Genomic DNA, 17,627 nt, shown 5'->3' with positions numbered 1-17,627 from the left:
CAAGTATATAGTACATGAATCAGAGAAGAAGCAGGAATGTTATTACTTACAAGTCTATTCTATTCAAGCCTTAAGGTCTCCCTCTTCCATCTGCACTTCATACAAATGACAATATAACTCCCATGATGTTTGCCCCCGCCCCATATAGTTTTGGATATAGTCAAGAACTGCATCTCTGTATGTGGCCTCATCCACATGCATAAGATTCCCTAACGGTGGGAAGTTGTGAATCTCCAAAGGAACTGGTGGTGGTGGGCCTTGTGGCTATGGAATAGTGTGGAAGATCTGCTTAACAAATGAAAGACCACCCTGGCTCTCAAGACTAGGAGAAAGATAAGGATACTGATAAGGTCCCAGTGGCTGACTCCGATAATCGACAGTGGGAGGGACACCATAAGCTCCATAGGCCGCTCCATAACCATAAGGCTCCAGTCGTGGCTGACGGCGCTCGACTCGAATACGATAGCCAGGAGGGACACTATATGGTCCATAACCATAAGTCGACTCGGTAGAGCCAATACTCTCCACAGCAGTATCATATGAGGACTCTGCAGGCCTATGCCATCCGGATCCTTTGGAGGTGGAGGAGTCTCTAGCATCATCAATGCTCATCGATCTCATAGATCCCACCAAGCTCTCGGCATCGGATGGACGGTAGGACCCATATGATGGTGTGTCCTCTGTGCTTCAGCCGTGCTGTCTCCCCTTCCCCTTCCTCGAATATGTAGAGGAAACATTTTTGCCTCGAGATGTAGCTCCAGTATGGTCTAAATCCTGTGTCGCGTGGGTGAACTGACTCTCTCCTGTGAATCTCGGTGGTCGTCCTCCCCCCCTTTGACTCTCACGTACTGGTGGTGGTGGTGGTGGTGGTCTGTCCCTAGGATCAGCTGAATCTTGATCACGAGGTCCCACACCCTCCTTATCCCCTCCATCATCATCGTCATTGCCATCGTCATCATCACCACCATCGTCGTCATCGCTGGAGGCCTGAGTCACCTTATCCTTAGTGTCGGACCAGAAAATCAAATCCTCACTCTGGGTGGATGCACTAGGGTGTGGCACGAAGGGACGGGCGGGCTCTGCATGTGGCCTCCCCTCCTGGGCCATGAAGTCCCCCACATCAGCCCCCATCTCCTCTGCAATCTGACTATTGGGAAGACCTCCCTCCTCATCCAGCAATCCATCTCCACTATCCCTGATCAAGTCAACTACTGGGTTATCATCATCATCCATCTCAAATATGTCGGCCAACTCGATATTGGTGCTCTCTTTATCCATCCCCTGTCTAATATGATCCTCTCTCAGTCTCATATTATAGTGTAGGTAGACAAGGTCCTCTAGACGCTTCACACCCAATCGGTTGCGCCTCTTCGAGTGAATGAGGTCGAAGGTGCTCCAATTTCACTCACAACCAATGGCAGAACATGTCTGGGAGAGCACTTTGCTTGCAATCACACTCAAGTGGTGTGAGTCATGTCCAAATTGCATCCACCACTCAGCTGCAACAAACATAGACTTCAAGTCATTTTAATACTTAAATAACTAAATTAAAAATAGAATATAATAATTAAATGTATAATGAAATAAATGAATGAACTTACCCGGAGGGGCGGTTTCCTGTCCTAATACGGCCACAGCATGACCGAAGCTCCTAGTGGCATCCTTAAAAGCCTTTATCTAATATATAAAGAGAAAAAACAATAACTAGTTACTAGGTTAATGACTTAGTATAAAACTACGAATTGTGAATATCAAATGATTCAAATCACTATCTCACCTCCATAAGGATGATTGCTTGTTTAGCTGTTTCCGGTTCGAACTTCTCCACTACAGTTTGGACAGCATCCATCAAATCTTGCCTCATCCCAAGATTGTCCTTGTAATGGTACTTGGGATTTAAATAGTATGCTGTGTAAGAAAAAAATATGTCATAAAAGGGAATAGTTAATGCTTAATAGTGTGATAACATAATGAAGATTAAATTAAATACTAGACTTAACAACTCACTAGCCTTATGCAGTGGATGCTGCAACATAGACTCCCATCTACTGTTGATGATTTGAAGGACTTTCTTGTTGCCGCGTGGGTGGACCTGAGCAACTTGCTGCTTCATCCTATCTACTGCAGCAAATATGTTTGGTAGAGTAGGTTTTCTCTGCTGATCTACCATCCTCAACACATTCACCATAGGCTCAAGCATCTTCACCACTATCCTCACATTGTGCCAGAAAGTCTCATCGAGGATGGTCAACTGTGCTCTCCTTCCTCCCACTGATGAAGAACCCTCACAGTTAAACCACTTCTCTGATGCAAACATACTCCTAAGGCCAGTCTTCCTACTCTCAAAGCTCTGCAGTGCTATCCAATTAGTAGCAAATCTGGTTATGCCTGGCCTTACTAACTCACCCTGACACTTGTCCCTCATCATCCTTAATGCATAGGTGTGGTTATATATGAAGGTGCTAACATGTCGAGCTTGGTACACGGTATTCTTCACAAGCTTGACCTTTCCAATTTCCTTCAACATTAAGTCAATGCAGTGAGCAGCATGAGGAGTCCAAAATAGCCTATACCTGTCCATCGATCAAGGCATCAAGCCATCAATACAAAGTTATAAAGTGTACATGTATATGTGTAATGTAAATGTAAATATGTGTATTTACAAATGAAAATTAATACTATATGTTTAGATACTTGGAGTTCTCCTGCATCTTCAACCCAACTTTCTTGTAGTTGGAGCCATTATCAGTCACAATTTGAACCACATTTTCCACTCCAACCTCCTTCACCACTTGTTTCAATAATTTGTAAATGTATTTTGCATCCTTCTTCTCACCGGATGCATCTACTGACTTGAGGAACACTGTCCTCCCATCACAATTCAACATGAAATTGATGATGGACTGTCTAGTGGGACCAGTTCAACCATCAGCCATCATAGTCACTCCATAATGATTCCACGTGGGCTTTAATCACATTAAAAGAGGATGTAGTACCATATTCGGGATCTTATGATGTTGGAGTCCATGCTGTAATTTAATCAACTTGAACTTCTGGAAATTATCTAGATGCAGCATTTTGTAGAAGACACATCCAACCTTTTTATTTAGTGTAACTAAACAGAATGCCTTTGTGGATCTTGTAACTTAAAGCTTCATGCCTTCTAGCATGATCCATCTTATACACCAAGCCCTCTCTTCTTCTTCTTCTTCTTCTTCTTTTTTTTTTTTTTTGTGGGGTTTGTTGTGTGGGGGGGGGGGCGTTAAAAGATCATTTTTATAAAAAGAAAGAAAAAGAAAACAGTATGAACAAAAGCTGTTAAGCCCAGCTACATTAACAATAAGAGAAACCAAGTAAAGCAGTCATTCCCACCTTTGGCAATGCCATCAATAGGAAAGACCTCATTTTGGAAGCAGAATTTGCGATAAAGCTAGCAATTGGATTTTCTTTCTGGAAACAATGAGACATCTTCCATTCCATAAAGTCTGAGAATCAGAGAATACCTAACCAGCGTGGCTGCTTTGCAAACCACGGGATGCAATTCGTTAACAAGCAAAACCACCAGGTTGGAGTTACATTCCACTCACAAGTTTGGAGTGCACAATTCCCTTGGTCTTTTCAGCCCTTCTATTACTGCTTCAAAGTCTCCTTAAATGTTCGTTTTGAACTCCACCCTCCTCCCTGCGCCGGGGGGGGGAGGGAAAGGAAGGAAGAAGATTTGAGTCGTGAATAAGTATAGCATTTTCATCTTGAAATACTCTTCGGACTCCTACTTGTCCTGGAGATCCTAAAGAGCTACTATCTGTATTACGTTTAATCCAATTTACTTGCAGTGACACCTAAAAGATTTCGAGGTAATCCCTTGGTCTTATTGTTTAGAACGAGACCCCAATCCTGCTATCAATTAGTAACTACCGTTGAAATAAAGAGTGACCAACTATTTGATGAGAATAGAGACTCAATTCTGGCTCCACTGCAGGAAACACAGACTTCAAAGTGTCTATCTTCGAACGCAGAAAAAAGAGGAAAAAAGAAAAGAAAAGAAAAGAAATAAGAATGCGAGTTCCAACCATTTGGACCCTAAGGCTAGATTCTTCACCTTTCTTTTTCACCAGTAGAATAGACCAGAAAAATTGTTGTGACTTGTGAGATGGCCAACAAACTTCAGAACTCTCTGCAAGTCCTTCCAAATACTAGCTATAAATTCACACTACACAAATAAATGATCAAATGATTCTTCTTCTTTAGTGCATTGCTCACATCTTGAAGGAAACACAGCCCCTTTGCACCTGACCTTATCATCTGTAGCAATGCTGCCATGAAATACTTTTCAGCCAAAAATGAGCTGAAGAGGTTGCAACTTGGGTTTCCAAACAAATGAAGACCAACCCAGCTTTCTCTCATCTCTCAAGTATAATCACACCAAAATTTTGGATATTTCAGCCAGGACAAAACAAATGGCTATGTCAAAATGAAAAAAGATGCAATATTTCAAAAAATTAGGTCCAAACAATGTACTGTTTTGTTGAGATTTTGGTCATTTTGGAATTTCGCTCCTTAGTATGTTCAGTTTTGCTTCTAAAAAAAAATACAATGTTTTGGTAATGTATTGGTAATATATCTGTCTGGACAAAATGGTCTCCAGACAAAATGGCCTTAGGAGACGACATTTAATACTGTACTTATAACAATTAATGCATATCTCTTATAATCCTTGTCTGTAGAATATTTCTTTTGATTTCCTTGGAGAAGCTTCTAATGTTTGTTTGATCTCTTCCTTCTGTTAGATATCTTCATGCGAATCGGGTCCAACTGTGACATTCAATTTGAAATGCTCAGATGGCTCTTGGGTTGGATACCGTGAGGTGGAAAAATTAGCTTCCTTACATGGAATTCATCTACGGGTAAATTTTGGGAACCCCTGACCTTCCTCACCATGTTTTGCTATTCTAATCTATTATCCAAATTCTATGTTTTGAAGTGCCTAGTAGATTTGATAGTCCACTCACATATTTTTTGGTCTGCTTTAGTCATTTGCAGAGATAAGATAGGTAGCAAACTGCACTTACTGAGAAAAAAATGTTGACATCTGACATTAAGTCTAGGTGTTTGTGTTGGGTCTGATCGGTTCCAACTTCCAACTGCTTATGACCTATCTCTATGTCATCATGTAGCACACTTCTTATTTGTTTCTATTGCCTTATTAATATATTCGCACTATCAGCTAATTTACTCAAAAATAATCATGCAACATTTTGATTATTGTACAAACAGCAGTGACAACTAAATTAAACAATAGTAATAATAATGTTAAACAGCATTAATAAACTTGCAAGAGAGCTGTAATTCTGATACAAATCAGCGGTAGTAATTATACAAAAACATACCACAGTAGTGTGCACCTATTATATCCCATTTACCTTGATTTGGTAAAAGATTATCCATCTTTACCAAAAAAAAAAAGGTAAAAGATTATCCATCCACTTCTTGACTTTCAAGCACTAGTTTTATTTTCAACCTGCACAGTATTTTTTTATTAAATTGCCTACTCACCAACAGTTTAGTGCTCTAGTCTTCCTCAACAGCTGTGTCTTTTAAAATTGGAGTCTAACACTAAGATTTAGTCTCCTTAGACCATTACTGATACCTTACACCTGAGCTAGAAAATCTGAGTCGAAATATTCAAAACAGAACTTGAAAACCGAGGTTACCTAACTTAGACTTGAACTAGGAAAGCAGGTTAATAGTTAATAGAATCATGGAATCAAGAAGCTCATAAATCCAATAACCCTAGGAATAAGTTTGAACTGAATTACACAGTTTGTTCCAACCAGAAAACTAGCTCCACAAAGAAGAATCTAAGAAATATCATGTCAGGGAAAACATGTTTATGATTTGGATTAAGAGAGAAAACTAGTACAAAATTTGATGAATGACAATAATTCTTGCCTCCGTCTAGAGTTTGATGAATGAGAATAACTTTTGCCTACATTTAGAATTCGATGAATGAGAATAACTCTTACCCTAAACCAGAATCTGATGAATAAGAATAACTTTTACCCTAAACCAGAATTTGATGAATAAGAATAACTCGTACCCAAAACCAGAATTCCATTGCCGCTCCCGCTTCTCCTAGTCATTTGCTTTTACGCATTTCTTCCTGATTCTCCTTTTTTTTTTTTCCTTTTTAAATCTTACTTCCTCACGACTTCCCCCCCCCCTATTGGATAGGTCACTTTATCACAACTTCTCTACTTCATTTCCAATTAATAATCTTCCCCATTTCCTTGATTTATTAAAATCATATAAAAATGTTAATATTCCTTTGATTCTCATTAGACTTGAACCTTGGTCCTCTTAATACGTTAGTTGAAATCCCAACCACTAGGCTAGATTCTCACATGTTTATTAAGCTTATAAATAATACTTAAATAAAGGACTGAACTACACTAGTACAGTCTAAATTCATGAAATGTCTACTTATCAAAATAACTCAAGTCTCAACAACACTTATTTTGAATGCACATATCTGCCCCTAATGTGAAAATCACAAAAATGTCCCTAAGATGAAATTATTGATTTAAAACCGTGAGGCATTACACTTGCTGTGTTTTTCCATTAGCCAGTGTGGGAGTTGCTGCTACAACCCCACCATTCACCACTCTTGGTATTGTGCAAATCTTAGATAGTGGAAGGTATGAAAGAAAAGAAAGGAGGAAATAATTGTGGAAACTGTTGAAAAAAGGAAAGTGGGAAACATATTTTTTTTAGATAACTTTGCTGCTTTTCCACCGCTTTTTCCCCTTGTTTCATAATTTTGTAATAGAATATGACTATGAGTGACTGATGGATTAAAGGTGTTCACTCCATTGATTTAGGTCCTATAGTTCTGGTCAAAATATAATATGAATAGTGTTTTGTGTCTTTCTTTTTCCATTAAGGTAGGCAGGTAGCATGTATTTGTTGAAAAGCTCATTGGAGGACTTTGATGCTTGTTTTTATTTTGCATCAAGTGGCATTATTGCTGGTTCCCATTTGCTATAATGTGCAACCTATCCTAACTTTTTTCTTGTTTGTAGAGGTTTTCAACTTTTGTAATATATGATGCATCAAGGGCAATTGCTAATCTGAGAGAACTAGAGAGAAGAAACTAATTAAAGGCTTCCATTATAACCTTAATGGATAACTGACAATGGCTGTAATTTTTCTGTAGACAGGATGCTTTTGCAACCCTGGTGCGTGCGCAAAATATGTTGGATTATCTCATACGGATATTCTGTCCAACATTGAGGTACTTACTCTTTTTCCAACTTCAGTTATTGTCTTTCTGTGTGCTGCTGGAGATGGAGATTTGTTGCATTAATGTTACTGTATGCTTATATCATCATTTTCATTTGTTGTAACCATTTCTGACTAGGCTGGGCATGTTTGCTGGGATGATAATGATATCTTGCATGGAAAACCAACTGGAGCTGTTAGGATATCCTTTGGTTATATGTCAACATATGAAGATGTGAAGGTACTGTTGCAGTGATGCTGTTAGAATAGTATCTATTGTACTATGTAGTATATACCATTTACTGTTATGGTTAGTCAGTGCCTCAGTGGTAGTTTAAGTGGTTGTGTTTTTTTTTTTTTTTGCTGCTATGTATAGTGAATGAAGTGGGAGCTCCAAAACAATGTGGAATACTTCCAAGGTTACACAGTCTAATTGATTCCCATTGTTTTTCTCCTTGTCTTTTTTTCTTTATTATTTATAATTTCCAGTGCCATCTGGCGCTTGCTGTCTCTGTTTCTCTCTCATGGGTGCTAACATTAGGAGCTGAGTGCCTCACACTGACACCTCTTTACATTACTCATCTAACTATAGTTATAAACAGAGCTACATGTACATTGCCTGCATATGCATAAGGATGCTATGCTTATGGATGTATAATATTTTTGGAAATAGAGAAAAGAAAGATACTTATTGCAGTATATCGTACTGGTACCTTGTGATACTGATATATATATCATGCCGGTACCATATGATATGGTGCAATACTTATAACCATCCTTATTCCTTGTTTATATTCAACCCTTTTGTTATTCAACAATCAAATAAATCCACAGGGTGGTTTTATTCTTTTCAGGTTGCCCTTAACAGCTCTTCCTACTGGAATTCTGACGCAAATAGAGAATCCATTTCCGCTAGATTTTCTGTCAGGGCCCCCTAATGCTTAGTTTGGAAACTAGCGAAGATTTCAAATATTTCGCTAGTTTTGACATGTCCGAGACAAAATATGAAGCAGAATGACCTAAGCACTCTCTCACTGATGTTTTGCTCTATTTCGTCAAAGTCTGACTCCCCTGAAATTGCCAACCACAACTCGTGGGGAAAATAATACACTGTGTCCGCAAATTTTCAATACTATGCAAGGGATTACTCTGAATAAAATGGGTATCAATACTATAGCCAGCAGTGATACTGTATTATGTTTCTACATGAAACTGATGGAGATTTGACTTTGATTTTGGAAGCTCGACTTATACTTTTTTATTTATTATTATTATTTTTAACTCTTGCACAATCTCTGTATATTTTGGGAATGTAAAAGATGGTTATCAAAGTCGAGTTTTTTATTTTTTATTTTCTCTTGAAAATTATGCATATAGTTCATTTTTGACTATAAAAGCTCAAAGATAGTTTTTTAAAATCTGAACTTTCTTATAGATATTTCCTGTTTGATGTTTAGTTTGTCTGCAACTTTCTTGTAGATATTTTCCGTTTGATTTTTAGTTTGTGCACTTAATGTCCAACGAACTAGTTGTTGTTAAACTAAGTTTTGTTTCTACTTTGCTGTCATGTAGAGATTTATCAGTTTCACTGAAAATTCCTTCATATCATTGCCGAAGCAAGCTGGGGTTGGATATGCTTTGCGAGGAAATTCAGTTGACTTGTCAACCAAAGGTAATATCTGACCAAAGCCCCAACTTGATTGAGAATGCATTGTAAAATTCCTGTCAGCTTATGTAAAGAAACATGGTAGTAGAAAGATGAAGTTCAAGGCTTATACCTGAAAATTACCAAGTTGAAGAACAAATAAGCTGCTGTCTATTTTGATTGTTTCAAACTGCCAGGAGGTGCTTCAACTTGTTTCTTCAATTCTGCTGTCTTCTATTCCTTTGTTAATTTCTTATGATGATTACTTGATGGTGAGTTTTTGTGACTCTGTTTTTGGGTGAATTTAAACTATATTATAACTAGCACTAAAGGGAGAAATACAGGAGGGTAAGGAGGGGAGTGGGGGATCCAAGCTAGGCTATATCTTCCTTAGAGGATTCCGCAAAGACGGATCCATCTCACTGTTTTTATGATTATCCATGGCTGAATGTTGATTTTTTATGCCACATGTTATATGCCTGATAAAAAAGCAATACTGGAATGCACTTTAGACCACCAATGGACTGCTTAGGTGCTGCCCAAGTGTTTGGGAAGGACCTTGAATGCTTAGGATCATCTGGTCCCTTGAAAACTATGCTGTCATTTATCACCTACCCCTAGGCAACTAGGCTATCATTTACAGTTGTACATGCTGGTCTAATCAGACTGCTTCACATGGTAACTCTATCAACTTACCTAATTACACCTAGATGCCTCCCCCATTATTTATTAGCTTCATCAACAGCTTAGAGATCTTAATGCCAGTAGCAACTTTACAAGTATTATATTTTCTTTTTCCAACTACTTTGACTTACTTTGTTACGCATTGATATGTTTAAAATGCAGACAGATGCCTCTCAACTTCGAGTATTCATCTAAAGTCCATCACCATCTATCCGATAAAGTCTTGTGGAGGATTCAGTGTGAATGCATGGCCTTTAAGCAGTTCTGGTACCTTCTATATCCTTTTCACATAGTGCATTGCCTCTACTTTGTATGTATGAGGCGTTATGTTTTCTACAATGCTGTACCATTAAGCGTTGGGAATGAATCTCAGAACTGAAGTGAATTGATGTATCCTACGAGTGAAGAGTTTCAACTAGGTGCCAACTTTCCAGGATCTCAAGTTCTCAACTCAAAAAGTAAGGGTTTAGGGTTATAATATTCTTGGCGGTTGATGTAACCCAATACTAGGGTCAGGGTTTCTAGAATAATTTTACGTAAAATTAAGGGTTTGCCCAGAATCTTCCAACAAATAAATAAAAAATATTATGGGATGGGTATTGGTGTCTAATAAAGTTGTGGGAAGCTCTTAAAAATGATATGGCTTGGTCTAATTTAGATGGGAATTTGAGGGAAAGTTAAGGAAACAAAAATAGGATCCTAAGGGTTGTTAGGGTTTTTAACAAAATCTATATAGGTAGGGTTTTGGGTAAGATTTGATTTAGAAAAACTGAATGGGATGGTATGGGAAGGTTTAGGGATGATGAAAAAGCAATGGATAAAGAGGAGGGGGTCACATCATCACAGGTAGGGGAGGGGCTCCTAGGTGTTGTACTTCCTTGTTTATGGCTGTTGTTGACTGTCAATGTGCACATCATGTACATTCCACTAGGGCACGTGACAGCTCCTCTTCATTACCATCTCTTTATAATCATAAAAACAAAATGCTAGACAAAACATTTTCACGGCAAAACAAACAACCTACTTGACTGTCTGACCCATTAGCATATACATAAAGCTTGGAGGTATTATGTCTACATTTGACCTTTCAACAATGTCTAGTCAAGAACATACATTTGCAAAAGAATATATATCTGCACAGTCCAGTTATACAAACATCAAACATAACGAAAGGAATATGAGATTACATCTTCAACTTTAAAGGCATTGACAGGTGGCAACACCTTGCCTTTATTATGAATCTGAGTACCTGTCAACATTTACAATAATGAGCTTTGCAGCCTAGTAAGCAATAAAGGACAACCATGTAAGTAAGTCAGGCAGTTCATTATGCATCAATTATCACATCAAAATCATATAACATCATACATTCCAAACTTTCCTTTCTTTTTCCTTTTCCTTTATCCTTTTCCTGTTCCTTTTTCCTTTTCTTTTCCTTTTCCTTTTTCATTAAACTAGACCTAAGCGCTACCTGTAGAGAGAACACCATCAGTCTAAACCACACAAGTGGCATCAATCTCAACCACACAAGTGGCATCAATCTCAACCACACAAGTGGCATCAGTCTCAACCACACAAGTGGCATCAGTCTCAACCACACAAGTGGCATCAGTCTCAACCACACAAGTGGCATCAGTCTCAACCACACAAGTGGCATCAGTCTTTTGGCTTAAGGCCAGGTGTTTTCTACAGGAGGCCATCATCAGTCTAGTATATCTTTCCATTTTTCAGTCTCGCTTCATGCCCTCCCATTTGGGTACATAAGTACCAGGACTTATAGAAGCCATTACATTTTATTCCTTTCTTTATTCCTTTCTTTTTTCCTTTCTTTTCTTTTCACTTTTCAGTCTTGCTTCATGCCCTCTCATTTGGGTACATAAGTACCAGGACTTACAGAAGCCGCTTCATGCCCTCCCATTTGGGTACATAAGTACCAGGTCTTACAGAAGCCTTTAACATTTTATTCTTTTACTCTTTCTTATATTCACTTTCAAAATTGCCTTGCCATGCTCTGCCTATTTCCATGTACATTTTTCATTTCAAGCATCATTCAGTCTCATGCTCTCATATGTAAATGATGGAATGTCATGAATTGTGTTCAGATGAGACTGACTGATGCTTGAAATGAAAAATGTACATGGAAATAGGCATCCAATACACAAAGGCATATATCATGCACTTACCATAAATTGCATCAACGAATAGATAAAATAGACTTTATGTTACCATGTGCATATTACATGTCTACTAAACATAATCACCCACTTAACATTCACATGTTGGTCAATATCACTTACTTGTTCCATGTGTGTGTGTGTCTTGACCCTAAAATCCGCTCTCCCTGCATCTCGATCAATCAATGGCTATTACGAAAACGCAGGAGCCAACAGGGAAATTCCCCCTTTTTATATTGTTTCCTCTTCATTTTCTCTCTCCTTTCTTTCTCTTCTTTCTTTTCTCTCTCCTCCCTATGGTCTCCTCCTCTCTTGTCTTTCTCTTTTCACTCCACTTTCCCTCCACTCATTCTCTCTCCTCTCCTCTCCTCTCCACTCCTTCTCTCTCCTTTCTCCTATTCTTCTTCTACCATTGCAACTTCTCTATTTCGTCTCTCACCTCTCCTCTCTACCTCTCCTCTTACTCCTCCTCTTTCCTCTTTCCTCTTCTCCTTACTATCTTCTAACCGCTTCTGCAAAAATATGAAATCTTCCCTTTTCTCTCCTCTTTCTCTTCTCATTCCTCTGCACGTTTCTCTTCTCCTCCTTAATTCTCTTCACTTTTCTCTCCTCTTGCTATTCTCTCAACTTACCTCTCTTTGTTCCCACGCAAATATCATTTTTCTCAACTCTCTCTCCTTCCTCAATTTTTCTGCAGCTTTTCTTATTCTCCCCTTCACTCTTCTCTCCGCCTCTCCTCTCCTCTTCTCGTTTTTTTCTTTCTTTCTGCCTTGCAGCTCTCTATCTTCCCTTTCTACTTCCTTCTACTTCCACCAACTTTATGTTTGTCTTGTTTGTTTATTACATTATGTACAATCCAAACATGATATGCATAAGGATCACCACGTTACTGCTTTATAAAAATGCCACATCCCCTTCTTTCTCTCTCTTATTAAATGATACCACTCTCCCCAACTCCCAATGCCACATCCTCATGTCCCTCGTATATAGATAATATATATATATATATATATATATATATATATATATATATATATATATATATATATATATATATATATATATATATATATATATATATATATATATATATATCATATATAATATATATATCTTTATATAATTACCTAATTGGCTTCTTTATGGGCTTATGGGCCCACCTCTTTTACTTACACAGGGCCCACTTTGGAGTGTGAATATTCATACCTCTGGGTTCGGAAATTTACGCTGATCATTTTCTCATCTTCAGTTCAGTCTAATTCCACTGTTGTGAGACCCCCAAGCGATGTCTGACCTTGACCACAATGACACGTTCACCCACAATAATAAAATATTAATAGAAAATGATGCGGGGCATTACACAATGGCTGCTGGAATTGGAAGTAGGGGTGTAAATGGATCGGATTCGGATCGGATAGTGGCATCCTATTATATTCAGACAGATTCGGATAATATCCTATCAGTTTTCGGACGGATTCAATCGGATTCGGATGATAATCGGATAATTATTTTCTTAAGTAAATTCTTCTAAATTGCCATGTATACAGATTGAATATAGGTTTTCGACTACCTGTTGACATCTTTACCATTTTATTTGTAAGGCTATTTTGAAATTTAAGAATTTAACAACTTTGGTAGTTATTTAAGTAAAAAGTCTATAAAAATAGGCACATATCTCAAGTAAGGAATTATAAAATCAAGAAAAATAAATTCAAATAAGTAACTTAATTGGATAATTTTATCGGACGAATAATAATCAATAAGAAAGGGGTATACCATATCCGCATCCTATTAGTAATCGGACGGATTCGGATATCGCTAAACGAATGCGGATGCGAATTCAGGAGCGGGTTACGGTTATCCATTTACACCCCTAATTGGAAGAACTTGCTGGAGATGTTGAAGAAAGGTAGTAGAATGGGTAGCTGATCTTGAAGAACTTAGCTGGAAACCTGCCGTGGCCTACTCAAACGGGAACCACAGTCTTCACACTCAATATTTTTTTTCTACATAATGAGACCTAACTTACAAAGAAAAGAGTAGGCCTTAATTTATAGCCTACTAAAAAGAACTCAACACTGAGTGGATTCCTTTATAGATTAGGATCCCATCACAATGATCACATCCATTGAACTGAAAATTAAAAAAAATCTAAGGGTCCCTAATGGACACATGCTGAAATAAATGTTTAAATAACTTAAAACTCTAATATGCACATGCTAAATTCTATTTAATTAAAGCTCTAGTTGACATGTGCTAGAGTTTAAAAGAACTTAGGACTTAACTACTATTGAACTACTAACTCAAATCCCGACTTCTTAACCAAACTAGACTCTAGAATTATACAGGAATTAAATTTCAACAATTAAAGGCTGAAAATGCCCAAAATACCCCTCCTAGAGGGTTCGACCAGCCTAGGGAGGATTCTTAGGAGCTTCTTGTGGCCCTCACTTAGGGTTTTGGCCAAGGGGCAATTTCATGTTCACATCAGCAGTTGATTGGGATACATAAGAACATGGATTATTGTGGTTGGATAGTTTTTGGAGTGATGTAGGATGATAGCGTCATAGGGTGTATAGATGGGGCAGGTTCTTGGGAAATGGGATAAAAACTTATTGGAATGATGCAAACATGGAAAGAAGTTACTTTAGTGATATATAGGGGTGATCCCTACAGTTTGGGATGGCTTTGATGGTCAGCTTGGCGTAGATCTGAGTTTAAAATTTGGTTTGTTTAGGAGTATGGAAACAGAAAGAGAAGAAAGGAATTTAGGGTTGTGGAATTTAGAAGGTTAGAAGATTAGAATAAGGAAGAATTGGGGTTGGGGTGATTCAACTTACTTTTTTTGAAGATATTCTTGAACATCAGGTTGAGTGAGGAAATACAGAAGAAAAGAGAAAATAAAAAGAAATTCATTTCATCAATTCATATTATTGTGAGAGAAAAGAAAACCAAATTCAGTTCTACAATTCCTAATTTGACAAGAAGAGCCAGATAAAATCAAATAGAATTCTGTAGTACAAAGTATCCTAATCTAATTCAAACACTAAACCAAATATTGAATTTAAAAACTTAATCCCGTGTACCATCATTACCCTTACTTTGTGAGCTTATAAATTAGGCCCATTATATCAGTAAACCCAAAAATAAGAAACTTAAATGTCTATGGAACCCACCAATGGGCCAAAAATATTTCAAAGCCCAATTAACCCTTTCTGGGCATTCCCTACTGTGTCATTAAGCTGGCATACAAAGTCTGGGAATGAATGTGTAGGTCTTGTTGTTTTGGCTGTTTTGCTATTCATTATCAGTGGTATTCTTATGTCACATATGTTTTCTAGTGTTTTTACTCCTCATTCATCATGAAATTTGATTCCTTGTGTTTGGCACTAGCTTGTAAATCCTCGTGGAGAATTTCTAATTGTTTGAGAAGGCTGTGCTTGGCGCATTAGTCAAGCATTTTCTTGGTGGATGCTTGGTCATGGGTTCAAGTCATGGAAACTCCCTCTTTGGAAACAAGGGTAAGGTTCCATAATTTCGAGTTTTGACCCTCCCCATGCCCTACTAAATGTAGAAGCCTTGTCCACTAGGTAGGGCATCTTTTTTTTTTCTATTTATGTGTTGGTGAGAGTTCAAAAACTCATGGCTCATTATCAGACGTGAACACTGAGTGACAAGACATGAAGTGTGGTTGATGAATAAAGCTTAGCCTTCAAGCAAGTGCTTTTGGGTAAGGAGATGAGAGAAGAGAAGAGAAGAGACGAAATTTTGACAGATCCATGCAGTATGATCCATGCTTAGATAATATAAGCAGTACAAAAATGTAAGGCTTGCATATAAGAGTAGGATATAGTTTGAAGCAAGAGAGAGGTGTATCCGGAGAAAGACCAACCCTACTAATGAACTCTGCCCTTGATAACTTCCAATCATTTCCGCACAATAAAATAAAGAAAACTTTGAAAGATCCAAATATTCCTTAGTAGCTCATAATAATTTGTATCTAAGTACAGAAAAGACAGAACTATGACCCTATAACCAAGAACATAGATCAACCGTATCTTACTTGAATCATGTCGTAACTCAGTCGAAAGGTATTTAAGATTAAAAATCATTAAATTTTGTCATGTTGTGGTATGTAAAATAAAGCTACAAGTAGCCCCTTGAGATATGGTTGTTCATAGCATATCATTATCACCATCTGCATAGTTTTTCAAGTTATCTTGTAGACTTTAGGTATTTTTCCTCCATCAAATTGGCTTTACTTAACATTAATGGAGTAAGAAGAGGTGTTTTGGCCATTGATTCATCTAATGAAGTTATTGAGGGTAATTCCTGGCTTTAGAAGCCATGATTTCTGTACTATGTGCAGATCTTTTTTTTTTTGACCTGGTGAGATCTTATAGAAAGGGCCTGACGTGAATTTGAGATAATCATTGGTATGCCTTATTCCCTGCAGTCAATTAACTAGATCAAATTTCCTGAAAATGATAAAGGATATGAGAAGGAAGATAATTATTAGTATATAGAATTGCATGTTACATAGATTTCTGATCCCTGAACAACAATGAGAGATGTTCTTCTCCCCCCCCCCCCCCCCACAATGTATAGGATGATGGTATTTGGGTAGGTTTCTCATTAGAAGATGCATTCACATTTATACACACATAATCTATCATAATGATGACTCTTCCTAATGTTCATGGTAGAAGATCTCGCTCTCGAGCAAGATCTCAGTCAAGATGTATGATTTTTTGGCATCAACTTTGTGGTCCATCTTGGTGGGTTTTAGGGTCTCGGTTGGGCTAAAACTTGGTATGTAACCTATTTAAGGCCTTTTGAACACATTAGAGGCCTTGGATTTTTGAGTAAATAATCCTAAGTATGTCTTCTAAGTCGGCCCTATGTGAAACCGAAATACTATAGGATTGGGGAACGCAAAATTAAACAACATGTAATATATAACATTTAATGCATATAAATGAAAACCTAGTGTATCAAGTATCAACTATATCAAAGAAGTTAAATGTCTTCAAAATTTTGCAACCATTAGAAGTTTTAGTAACTAGCAAGTGCAATCCAAAACCGATCTAGCTTCTCATCTTCCCTATCCCCAAGTGCAATTCCCTTAAGCTCACCCATCTAGCCTTTGCAGATGACCTTATGATCTTCTCCAAAGCTAATTTCACCTCCATCTCTTCAATCCTCTCCTTTCTCTCTCTCTCTCTTCGAATCTCTCTCGGGTCTAGAGGTCCTCTCTCCCTTCTTATTCTCTCTTGGGCTTGAGGTCCTCTCTTATATTCTCCAATTCAAAGCTGATCAACTTCTCATCTCCCCTATCCCTAAGTGCAAATCCCTTAAGCTCACCCATCTAACCTTTGCAGATGACCTTATGATCTTTTCCAAAGCTAATTTCACCTCCCATATCTTCAATCCTCTCCTCTCCTCTCTCTCTCTCTCTCTTCGAATCCGTCTTGGCTCTTCGTGTTAATCTTGACAAATCCTCCCTTTTCCTTACTGGGGTCTCTAAGTCAATTCGTTCCTCTCTTCAATCCCTCACTGGCTTTAACCTTGGTTCTTTTCCAGTGGTTTACTTAGGCCTCCCCTTATCCCTTGGTAGGCTTACTAACCACCATTGCACTTCCATGCTCGACCATATCCGGAAAAAGCTTCAACTTTGGAAAGGAAAAATTCTCTCCTTTGCTGGAAGAGTGTTGCTCATCCGATCAGTCCTCCAATCTTCCTACCTCTACTGGTTCCATTCCCAAAGCCACCATTTGTGCTATGGAGTCCCTCTTCTGTGCCTTTCTCTGGAAAGACCATGAATCCTCCCTCTTCCTCCACCCCAT

The 17,627-nt window shown here is 38.0% G+C and overlaps 1 protein-coding gene across 1 annotated transcript in view; it reads left to right on the top strand.

The window, feature by feature from the left end:
- The window catches only part of ABA3 (molybdenum cofactor sulfurase (LOS5) (ABA3)), a 90,446-nt gene that overhangs the window by 28,238 nt on the left and 44,581 nt on the right, over positions 1–17,627 (top strand). Inside the window, exons 15-19 of the mRNA XM_089136021.1 lie at positions 4,788–4,904; positions 7,214–7,291; positions 7,418–7,519; positions 8,851–8,950; positions 9,770–9,874. Of these exons, the coding sequence (XP_088992147.1) occupies positions 4,788–4,904; positions 7,214–7,291; positions 7,418–7,519; positions 8,851–8,950; positions 9,770–9,874 (502 nt within the window). The remainder of the gene's footprint in view (positions 1–4,787; positions 4,905–7,213; positions 7,292–7,417; positions 7,520–8,850; positions 8,951–9,769; positions 9,875–17,627) is intronic.

This window comes from Hakea prostrata, chromosome 9, assembly GCF_041222555.1.
Source record: "Hakea prostrata isolate BN-2017 chromosome 9, UWA_Hpros_2, whole genome shotgun sequence".
NCBI classification, from domain to species: domain Eukaryota; kingdom Viridiplantae; phylum Streptophyta; class Magnoliopsida; order Proteales; family Proteaceae; genus Hakea; species Hakea prostrata.
This window is presented reverse-complemented; position numbering and strand designations above follow the sequence as displayed.